Genomic DNA, 12,102 nt, shown 5'->3' with positions numbered 1-12,102 from the left:
TACAACATGTTTTGCAGGCTGGTTTGTAAATGCCGCATCTTTTCGGACTTGTGGTATGTTGGTAACATTTCTGACACTTTATGCTTGTACCGAGGGTCTAGTAGCGTTGCGACCCAGTACAGGTCCTTCTCCTTAAGCCTCTTGATACGGGGGTCCTTCAACAGGCATGACAGCATGAAAGACCCCATTCTCACAAGGTTGGATGCAGAGCTATCCATCTCCGCTTCCTCATTATCAAGGACTGCATCATCCACGGTCTCCTCCCCCCAGCCACGTACAAGACCAGGGGTCCCCAAAAGGTCACCACTAGCCCCCTGGGAAGCCTGCTCCTGTTGGTCCTCCTCCTCCACAAAGCCACCTTCCTCCTCTGACTCCACTTCTGGCACCTCTTCCTGCGTTGCAGCAGGTGCCTGGGTTCGTTCTGGTGATTCCGACCAGAAATCGTGCGCTTCCAGCTCCTCGTCACGCTGGTCTACAGCCTCATCTGTCACTCGTCGCACGGCACGCTCCAGGAATAAAGCGAAGGGTATTAGGTCGCTGATGGTGCCTTCGGTGCGACTGACCATATTTGTCACCTCTTCAAAAGGTCGCATGAGCCTGCAGGCATCGCGCATAAGCACCCAGTAACGGGGGAAAAAAATCCCCAGCTGTGCAGATCCAGTCCTACCACCCAGTTCAAAAAGGTACTCGTTGACGGTCCTTTGTTGTTGCAGCAGACGTTCCAACATAAGGAGCGTTGAATTCCAGCGAGTCTGGCTGTCAGAAATCAAACGCCTGACTGGCATGTTGTAGCGCTGCTGAATGTCAGCAAGGCGTGCCATGGCTGTGTAGGAACGTCTGAAATGGGCCGACACCTTTCTGGACTGGGTGAGAACGTCCTGGAATCCTGGGTACTTGGAGACAAAACGTTGGACTATTAAATTTAACACATGTGCCATGCAGGGCACATGTGTTAAATTGCCTAGTCTCAACGCTGCCAACAGATTGCTTCCATTGTCACACACCACTTTTCCGATCTGCAGTTGGTGTGGGGTCAGCCACCGATCGGCCTGTGACTGCAGAGATGACAGGAGTACAGATCCGGTATGGTTTTTGCTTTCCAGGCACGTCATCCCCAAGACAGCGTGACAACGGCGTACCTGGCACGTCGAATAGCCTAGGGGGAGCTGGGGGTGCACAGGTGTGGAGGAGGAGAAGGAGGACCCAGCAGCAGAGTAAGAAGAAGAAGAAGACGAGGTAGAGAGCGATGGAGGAGTAGAGGTGGTGGCAGAACCGCGTGCAATCCGTGGCGGTGACACCAACTCCACTGTTGTTGTTGAGCTACCCATTCCCTGCTTCCCAGCCATTACCAAGTTCACCCAGTGGGCAGTGTAGGTGACATACCTGCCCTGACCATGCTTGGAGGACCATGCGTCAGTAGTCATATGGACCTTTGGCCCAACACTAAGTGACAGAGATGCGGTAACTTGGCTCTGCACATGTTGGTACAGGTGTGGTATTCCCTTTTTAGAAAAAAAATTGCGGCTGGGTACCTTCCACTGCGGTGTCCCAATTGCTACAAATTTGCGGAAGGCCTCAGAGTCCACCAGCTGGTATGGTAAAAGCTGGCGGGCTAAGAGTGCAGATAAGCCAGCTGTCAGACGCCGGGCAAGGGGGTGACAGTCAGACATTGGCTTCTTACGCTCAAACATGGCCTTCACAGAAACTTGGCTGGTGGCAGATGACTGGGAATGGGAACAGGTGGTCAAGGTGGAAGGCGGAGTGGAGGGTGGTTCAGACGGGTCAAGGAGAGCAGAGGTAGAGCAGTAAGATGCTGGACCAGAAGGAGTGTGGCTTTTAGTTTGCCTGTTGCCTTTGAGGTGTTGCTCCCAAAGTGCTTTGTGCTTGCCGCTCATGTGCCTTCGCATAGAAGTTGTACCTATGTGGCTGTTGGGCTTACCAAGGCTCAGTTTCTGACTGCACTCATTGCAAATTACAATGCTTTTGTCAGAGGCACACACATTAAAAAAATCCCACACTGCTGACTTTTTGGAAGTGTGCGATCTGGCGGTAACAGTAGAAGTTGGCGGCATTGGCGGCAATGGCGGGTGCGTTGGCCGGCTGAACACAGGTGCCGATACATGTTGTTGCCCTACTGATCCCTGCGGGCTGTCCTCCCTGCTTCTTCTAAGTCTTATTCTCCTACTGCCTCTCTGACTCTCCGTCTCTCCATCTGAACTACCCTCCTCTTGCTCTCTTCTACTAGGCACCCACAAAACATCAATCTCCTCATCATCATTCTCCTCAGATGCATCAATTTCTTCTGACACATCACAGAAGGAAGCAGCAGCGGGGACCTCCTCCTCATCACTCATTATGTCCATCTCTGTCGTGTTCTCTGCCAGAATTAAATCTGGTGTAAGGTCCTCATCTCCTTCATCTTCTTCTGGCAATAATGGTTGCGCATTACTCAGTTCAAGAAACTCATGGGAAAATAACTCCTCTGACCCCAGTGAAGAAGGGGCACCGGTGGTGGAGGAAGTGTTACGTGGGGTGGCCATAGCAGTGGAGGATGAGGAGGATGTTGTGGTAAAGTTAGAAACGGTAGAGGATGGGGTGTGCTGTGTAAGCCAGTCAACTACCTCTTCAGCATTTTGGGAGTTCAGGGTCATTGGCTTTTTAAAACTGGGCAATTTGCTAGGGCCACAGGATTGCATAGCAGCACGGCCCCTAGCACGGCCTCTGCGTGGCGGCCTGCCTTTGCCTGGCATTATTTTTTAAAAAACAACAACAACAACAAAAACTCAGTTGGTTTTTCTGGAAACGATAATACACACAGCTAGATGGCGGGTTGAAGAAAACAGTGTGCAAATAATGCCTACAAGGTCAACGTATACACTACTACAGCGGTGGATACGGATTACGTAAAATATATTATGGCTGCTTGAAAAAAGTCACTCCGGTGTTTTTTCTGGAGACGGTAATATTATGGATATTTAGACAGAATGTGAACAAGGTCACACAGCTAGATGGCGGGTTGAAGAAAACAGTGTGCAAATAATGCCTACAAGGTCAACGTATACACTACTACAGCGGTGGATACGGATTACGTAAAATATATTATGGCTGCTTGAAAAAAGTCACTCCGGTGTTTTTTCTGGAGACGGTAATATTATGGATATTTAGACAGAATGTGAACAAGGTCACACAGCTAGATGGCGGGTTGAAGAAAACAGTGTGCAAATAATGCCTACAAGGTCAACGTATACACTACTACAGCGGTGGATACGGATTACGTAAAATATATTATGGCTGCTTGAAAAAAGTCACTCCGGTGTTTTTTCTGGAGACGGTAATATTATGGATATTTAGACAGAATGTGAACAAGGTCACACAGCTAGATGGCGGGTTGAAGAAAACAGTGTGCAAATAATGCCTACAAGGTCAACGTATACACTACTACAGCGGTGGATACGGATTACGTAAAATATATTATGGCTGCTTGAAAAAAGTCACTCCGGTGTTTTTTCTGGAGACGGTAATATTATGGATATTTAGACAGAATGTGAACAAGGTCACACAGCTAGATGGCGGGTTGAAGAAAACAGTGTGCAAATAATGCCTACAAGGTCAACGTATACACTACTACAGCGGTGGATACGGATTACGTAAAATATATTATGGCTGCTTGAAAAAAGTCACTCCGGTGTTTTTTCTGGAGACGGTAATATTATGGATATTTAGACAGAATGTGAACAAGGTCACACAGCTAGATGGCGGGTTGAAGAAAACAGTGTGCAAATAATGCCTACAAGGTCAACGTATACACTACTACAGCGGTGGATACGGATTACGTAAAATATATTATGGCTGCTTGAAAAAAGTCACTCCGGTGTTTTTTCTGGAGACGGTAATATTATGGATATTTAGACAGAATGTGAACAAGGTCACACAGCTAGATGGCGGGTTGAAGAAAACACTGTGCAAATAATGCCTACAAGGTCAACGTATACACTACTACAGCGGTGGATACGGATTACGTAAAATATATTATGGCTGCTTGAAAAAAGTCACTCCGGTGTTTTTTCTGGAGACGGTAATATTATGGATATTTAGACAGAATGTGAACAAGGTCACACAGCTAGATGGCGGGTTGAAGAAAACACTGTGCAAATAATGCCTACAAGGTCAACGTATACACTACTACAGCGGTGGATACGGATTACGTAAAATATATTATGGCTGCTTGAAAAAAGTCACTCCGGTGTTTTTTCTGGAGACGGTAATATTATGGATATTTAGACAGAATGTGAACAAGGTCACACAGCTAGATGGCGGGTTGAAGAAAACACTGTGCAAATAATGCCTACAAGGTCAACGTATACACTACTACAGCGGTGGATACGGATTACGTAAAATATATTATGGCTGCTTGAAAAAAGTCACTCCGGTGTTTTTTCTGGAGACGGTAATATTATGGATATTTAGACAGAATGTGAACAAGGTCACACAGCTAGATGGCGGGTTGAAGAAAACAGTGTGCAAATAATGCCTACAAGGTCAACGTATACACTACTACAGTGGTGGATACGGATTACGTAAAATATATTATGGCTGCTTGAAAAAAGTCACTCCGGTGTTTTTTCTGGAGACGGTAATATTATGGATATTTAGACAGAATGTGAACAAGGTCACACAGCTAGATGGCGGGTTGAAGAAAACACTGTGCAAATAATGCCTACAAGGTCAACGTATACACTACTACAGCGGTGGATACGGATTACGTAAAATATATTATGGCTGCTTGAAAAAAGTCACTCCGGTGTTTTTTCTGGAGACGGTAATATTATGGATATTTAGACAGAATGTGAACAAGGTCACACAGCTAGATGGCGGGTTGAAGAAAACACTGTGCAAATAATGCCTACAAGGTCAACGTATACACTACTACAGCGGTGGATACGGATTACGTAAAATATATTATGGCTGCTTGAAAAAAGTCACTCCGGTGTTTTTTCTGGAGACGGTAATATTATGGATATTTAGACAGAATGTGAACAAGGTCACACAGCTAGATGGCGGGTTGAAGAAAACACTGTGCAAATAATGCCTACAAGGTCAACGTATACACTACTACAGCGGTGGATACGGATTACGTAAAATATATTATGGCTGCTTGAAAAAAGTCACTCCGGTGTTTTTTCTGGAGATGGTAATATTATGGATATTTAGACAGAATGTGAACAAGGTCACACAGCTAGATGGCGGGTTGAAGAAAACACTGTGCAAATAATGCCTACAAGGTCAACGTATACACTACTACAGCGGTGGATACGGATTACGTAAAATATATGAATGCTGCTTGAAAAAAGTCACTCCGGTGTTTTTTCTGGAGACGGTAATATTATGGATATTTAGACAGAATGTGAACAAGGTCACACAGCTAGATGGCGGGTTGAAGAAAACAGTGTGCAAATAATGCCTACAGGGCAAATAATGCCTAAAAGGTCAACTTATACACTACTACAGCGGTAGTAAAATAAAAAAAAGTAAAATAAAAAAAAAATGAATATTAAAAAAAAAAAATTAAAGTTGGTGCTGCTGAACTACTAGGAGCAGCAGATTAGCACACCAGTCCCACTCCCCAACACTGCTAGACTAATAGCACTGGGCTCTTATAGTAGTAGTAGTAGTAGTAGTAAAACAACAAAAAAATAAATAAAAGCAGTCCTTACAAGGACTACTGTTATTGCAGCAGTCAGCAGATGAGATCAGAAGCAGGACAGCTGCCCACTGCAGCTACATACAGAGCACTGCAGTAGAAGGTAGATTACTAGCCAGCAAAGCTACCTAAGCTAAAATGTCCCTCAAACCCCTGCAGACTTCTGTCCCTCCAATAACAGAGCAGTATCAAAACGATTACTAGCCAGCAAACTTTCAACTGTCCCTGAAATCACTAACAGGCAGCAGCTCTCTCCCTACACTATCTCTTCAGCACACACAGGCAGAGTGAAAAAACGCTGCAGGGCTTCGGTTTTTATAGGGAAGGGGAGTGGTCCAGGGGAGAGCTTCCTGATTGGCTGCCATGTACCTGCTGGTCTGGGGTGAGAGGGCAAAAAAAAGCGCCAACAATGGCGAACCCAAAATGGCGAACGTCGCGCGACGTTCGCGAACTTCCGGCGAGCGCGAACACCCGATGTTCGCGCGAACAAGTTCGCCGGCGAACAGTTCGCGACATCTCTATTTATCAAATGGTGAACTTTGATAAATACACCTTTAAAATCCCATAGAAATGAATGGAGAGAGGTGGTATTTCAGTCTAGCGGACTGTGGTGATCTCTAACTTCACTCTTTGATAAATATACCCCAATGTCTTATATAGCTCTTACACTACGCTAAAAAAGCAATATTGCTGACTTGGAAAGCAACGGAACCGCCTTCCTTGACTTTTTGGATTAAATTAATAGATGCCAAACATCCACGCCAAAAATTAACATACATGGCGCATGGATTCCCTGCCAAGTTCGAAAAGATCTGGAACCATTGGCTAGCTGACCCACAGACAGACAGTATTGTACTGTAAAGTGGACTACCATTTGGCTAGCCAATAGTCATATATACTGACTACAATGCACAATTTACATTCAATTTAGTATGTTATAGAATGGCCAATTCTGAGCAACTTTTCAATAGACCTTAATTTTTTTCTTTTTTATAGTTTTTGAATTGTTTGCTTTCTTCTTCTCTTTTTCCAGCTTTCAAATGGGGTCACTGACCCTGTGTAAAAAAAAGTCTACACATTTATTGTTATTGCTACATTTTATTACTCTTCTTACTATTCAGGCCTCTGCTATTCATATTCCTGTCTCTTATTCAAATCAGTGCATGGTTGCTAGGGTAATTTGGACCCTAGAAACCAGACGGCTGAAATTGCAAACTGGAGAGCTGCTGAATAAAATAACTCAAAAACCACAAATAATAAAAAATGAAAACCAATTGCAAATTGTCTTAGAATATCACTCACTACATCATACTAAAGTTAATTTAAAGGTGAACAACCCCTTTATTGTCTTGCAACTCAGCGACGGGAATGCCCATCACCATTCCCCCCCCTTCCTTCTATAACACCCCCTTCTTCTTTTTCTCCTTCCTCATTCTCTCTCTCCAAGTATTAAAATGATGAAATATTAACAAATAAAAACTTAAAAAAAAACCGCATTGATCTGCTTTGATACATGTCTTATCCTGGCTGTGATAACATTTGAACTGCTGAGAATTTTAAGATTGGTGCATTATCAGTTTGATTAGCTCTTTAATGGAAGTTTTACCATGATGTCTTATCTTTCAGGTCCTCAGAAAACATCTGCTTGCATTTAGAGAAGCAACATAAAGCCAGTGAAGTCATCTACAGGTGCAGATTTGTATTCAGTTATGTTTAAAGTGTTTGTGTATCATGCATGTAATTGCCTACCAGATTTCAAGCATCAAGCTTTTTATAGGGTTGTTGAGTTTCAGGGTCTCATTGTACCTACAATCTTAGTTTTGTGCAACCTACTTTATTTTCCATTGATTTACAAATGGCTAGGTGAGTCCAGGATACAGGACAATATAAAGGGCACAGGACAGGGTTAATTATTACTTTTAGTTGTTTGGTGCACCATCCAAAGTGCTGTTCTGTTCTCAGGGGGAGAAGTCAACAGAAATCCAATAAAAAACAGGGGATACAATGCTACTGGCAATCTACAATCTAAAAATTCTGCAAATCTTAGTGCATCAAGGCTATATACAGTGTGTGGTACTTGCCCAAAGTTATCCCCCTATTCACAGTAAAGGACCTTACTTACATTTAGGGAATTATTTACTACTCAAACTCAAATTTATCTCATCTTATTAAACCAAGCTCGATGAAACTCCTATCCAAGATTTTACCTTATCTATCAATAAAATAACTTGAAAAAGTCAGGTCGGGAAAATCGCGAGAAAACTGAAATCGTATGAATTTTTGATGACTGAATAGTTTCATTTCTTTCTCTGGTTATCATCTGAAAACCCTGAATCCCAATATCTTCAAATGTATAAGGGATATCTGACATTGACATCTACATGACCTCTGCAAGGTTGACATGGTGGATTTTCAGATTTGGACTTTTAGCAGCTTCGGGGTATAATAAATTAAAATTAGAGTTTTTTCCCATAAAAAATCATGGTTTAGTAAATAACGCCCTTGAAGTGGGGAGTGGAACTGCAAGGGTTGCAACCAAACCTGAAAATAGCTGGAAATGCTTGCAGGAAAGAGCATTTAGAGAATCCTGCAGTTCAAAGAATATTTATTAATTATATCATTAGACTGCTTCATATTCGCTACAATAAAATGGTGTTTTTACACTGAAATATTGATGGTTACTTCTTCAGGATGTAAGGTTAGATAGGCATGAGCAAAGGTGAAAGCAACTTCTCTGGCAGTTCCTATAATATATTCAAACAGTCATTTGAATATTTAATGTGAGAATATTTGTACAGTATTAAGTACAGGTTGTAATTATATATGTTATCCACTAGAGGGGACCAGTTACCTTGCTAGCACAAAGGAAAACCTCAGCTGTTTGTACACTACATCGTCCTACTGGGGGATTTAGATGTTTGTTCCTATAAAGTGCAATATGATAGAGATTATTTGACATTCAGGATATTTGAATATGGAAAGGTTGCCTTACACCATTCACCAGATTAATATATTTTTATATTATTTTGTTTATATCCTGTTAACAATAAACAGTCATAGTTTCTGTACATTATATTGTTGGGTTGCCAAGTGCTGCAGTTATGCTCTCCAATAATTTGCTGCCTCCACCAAATGCAGTAAATAGAAAGTTGAATGGGGGAGTGCTTATCATGCATGACTAGTGGCTATTAGGGTGAAGAGACACAGAGCTACTAGTAGCAGCTACTTGTCACGGCTACAAAATAGACAATAGTGATAATTAGCTTTGCTAAGAATATACGTGTGTTTTAGCAGAGAGAGTTCTCAGTATTGTCTATGGCAGGGTATTTTTTTGGCATTTTGTAACCACAAAAAGTATATACTACTAGTAGCTCCATCTACTAGTAGCAGCTACTTTTTCTGGATGAAAAATTCCCTGCCATAGACAATGGTGAAATTGCCTCTGCTAAAACACGTGTAGTGTCTTAGTAAAGCCATTTATAACTATTTTCTGTTTTGTAGCCGTGACAAGTAGTTGCTACTAGTAGCTTTGTGTGTCGTCAAGCTTATAGGAACAAGGACTACTATAAGGGCAGAGACATACACTGCAATTCGGGTAATGTAGTCGCTGGAAGTTGCCTCACGAGGAAAATTTGGGGCAGCTTCGGAAAACGAATTGCTCCGACTGCCATCCCGCCAGTGGTTTACAATTTGTTGCCCACTATTATTTATGCATGACTGCGAACAACAAATCTTCTGAAAATGTGTCTCATTTGGAAATAACTCAAATTGCCGGCATATCGCGAGGTCACCCAAAGTTGTCTCCCATGACAAAGTTGTGTCCTGGGAACCCTATTATCTCCTAGACCATATAGGCAATAGTCAGGCTTTGATATGCTATGGAGCATTATCTCAACTTTAGTCCTTGAAGGATGTACTCTCTCAAAATCAGTAGCTAAATTCCTGTTAGAGTTATCACCTACTGTAAGAGCCATGTCTTACAACTGTAAGTCGTATCATTAGTTATCATTAACTAACTGGTCTTTATTCGCTGTGCAGGTTGACTAACTATAAAATTGGCAAGAATGACATTGAAGAGCTTATGAAAGTATTCAGAAGGATTACAAACTTGACTGAAGTGAAGTAAGTGACTGCTGGAGCCCTAGGGAGAGTGATGGGGATTTTGCACTCTGGGCTAAGAAGGAGTTAATATGTTTATCCTTATTAATACAATCTGTTATCTGGAATGCTTGGGGGGGGGCTGGGGTTTTCCACAAAAGGAATCTTTCTGTAATTTGGATGTACACACCTTAAATCTGCTAAAAATAATTGAAATATTAGTTTTGTCACCAAAGGGTCTTGAATTATCCTGTTCAGTTTATAAAAGGAAACAGAGCAACTTTGGTCCTTTCTAAGCTATAATTCTGACCTGCAGTGTAACTAGATGTCAGGGCCCCCTGAAGACAAAACATGGGGTATCCCTCCCCATCAGAGGACTAATAAAGTGCACTCTGTCTGGCAGCATTATACCTCCCAACAAACATTTTTTGGCAATGGCCACGCCCCATACACCAAGTCCATTTTACAAAAAGACACCCTAAGATCAAGAATGTCCAATGAGTACTCCATTTACTCCAGACATGCCAGTATGATCACTCCAGAAATGGATAGATTCAAAGCATTATCTCGCCCACGTTATTGTTCATTATGAGGAAGTGAATTAGGGATAAATGGTATCTTGTAGCAACCTGCTTTATAAAAAAAAGAAATTTCAACAGGGCTAGAACTACGAGTAGGCAGAATCCTTCCTAAGGCCAAGGGAACTTCAGAATGGAGGGAATGATTCCAAAGTTTTGTGGCCTGACTCTGAATTTAACTATTTCTTTGCAGCATGCGAATGAATAATATCATGGAGGAAGGAATCCTTGTCCTGCTTACCTCTCTGAGCAATTTCAGGACTTTTACTAACATTGATGCCTGGTGAGTTAAACTGACCTCTTTTTTTTGTTAACAGTTTGCTTTAGTAAGAAGTAATCTTTGGTTGAAATTCAGTTAACGATGACAATATGCATTGGGCAATATGAGCTATTCAGCAGAAGTAAGTGAAGATTAATTTCTGGTAAGGTGTATTCATATTCATGTCTGTATTAAATGTGGGAGCTGCTCTTATAAGGGATCCATCGCATATACTCTTTAAAGCTTTATTTGTCAGCAGGTCCTTCCAGAAGACAAAAGGATATCCATTCAGATTAGAAGCAAGGAGGTTCCATCTTAATGTTCAGAAAGGGTTTATTTACAATGAGAGCTGTGAAGATAGGGAATTGTCTCCATGAAGTGGTTGTAATGGCAGACACAACAGACATTTTCAAGAAAGGGTTGGCTTTTTAGCAAGTGAGAAAATACAGGGTTACTGAACAAGTTGATCCAGGTACTGATCTGATTGGCAACTAGGAGTCAAGAAGGAATTTTCTTCTCTTCAATGAGGCAAATTGGAGAGGCTTCATATTCTTTTTTGTGGGATTTTATTGCAGTCATACATGTTTCATTTAGGCAAAAAGGTTGATGGCCCTGCGTTTTTGCACTCTATGCTACTATGTAACATTCCACATCATTTCATACAGTTATTGTTATACATCTTGCTTTGAGTGTCTGAACTTTTGTATTTGTCTTATCAAGACAAATACAAGACAAATACATGTATTGTTTTCCATTCCCATAACTAGTAAGGGGCAGATTTATCAAGGGTCGAATTTCAAAGTGTAAAATACTTCGAAATTCGACCATCGAATTAAAATCCTTCTAATTCGAATATCGAAGTCAAAGTATTTTTCACCGAATTTGGCCATCGAACGGTCGAAGTCAAATGATTCGTTCAAACTATTTTAGCGTACGTTCGAACGATTTTACTTCGATGTGTAAAGACTTGCGAAGTATTGAAGTCGAAGTTTTTTTAAAGAGACAGTACTTCGATTATCGAATGGTCGAATATTCAAACTATTTTTACTTCGAATCGAATTCGAAGTTAATTCAAAGTCGTAATATCCTATTTGATGGTTGAAGTATCCAAAAAATTACTTAGAATTTCGAATTTTATTACTTAGAAAATTCCCTCTAATTCACTTCGGCCCTTGATAAATCTGCCCCTAAGTGTATTGTTTCCTACGAGCTGATGTGTGAAGCCTTAACAGTGCTGTTTGTATTTGACAAGGTTTCTTAGGACAGCAGTTTGTGCCTTGGTAATATACCAGATTTATCTAGGGTCAAATTTCGAATATTGAAAAACTTCGAAATTCAAAGAGACCAACCGGCATTAAATCAAAGGGTTTTTTTTGGCCGAATAGGTCAGTTTTCGATCGAATAGGTCCGTAGTAATAGCGCATTCGAATCGTACGATTCAAAGTTTTTCCCAAAAAAAAAAATCT

At 41.6% G+C, this 12,102-nt stretch overlaps 1 protein-coding gene across 4 annotated transcripts in view; it reads left to right on the top strand.

The window, feature by feature from the left end:
- The window catches only part of LOC108713498 (protein NLRC5-like), a 96,042-nt gene that overhangs the window by 49,898 nt on the left and 34,042 nt on the right, over window positions 1-12,102 (top strand). For all 4 annotated transcript variants that reach the window (XM_041590146.1, XM_041590144.1, XM_041590147.1 and 1 more), the window contains exons 25-27: window positions 7,328-7,390; window positions 9,740-9,823; window positions 10,571-10,660. In XM_041590146.1, coding sequence (XP_041446080.1) covers window positions 7,328-7,390; window positions 9,740-9,823; window positions 10,571-10,660 — 237 coding nt within the window. The remainder of the gene's footprint in view (window positions 1-7,327; window positions 7,391-9,739; window positions 9,824-10,570; window positions 10,661-12,102) is intronic.

The sequence above is a fragment of the Xenopus laevis genome, chromosome 4L, assembly GCF_017654675.1.
Source record: "Xenopus laevis strain J_2021 chromosome 4L, Xenopus_laevis_v10.1, whole genome shotgun sequence".
Taxonomy (NCBI): domain Eukaryota; kingdom Metazoa; phylum Chordata; class Amphibia; order Anura; family Pipidae; genus Xenopus; species Xenopus laevis.
Note: the sequence above shows the minus strand (reverse complement) of the source record. Positions and strands in the feature narration are given on the sequence as shown.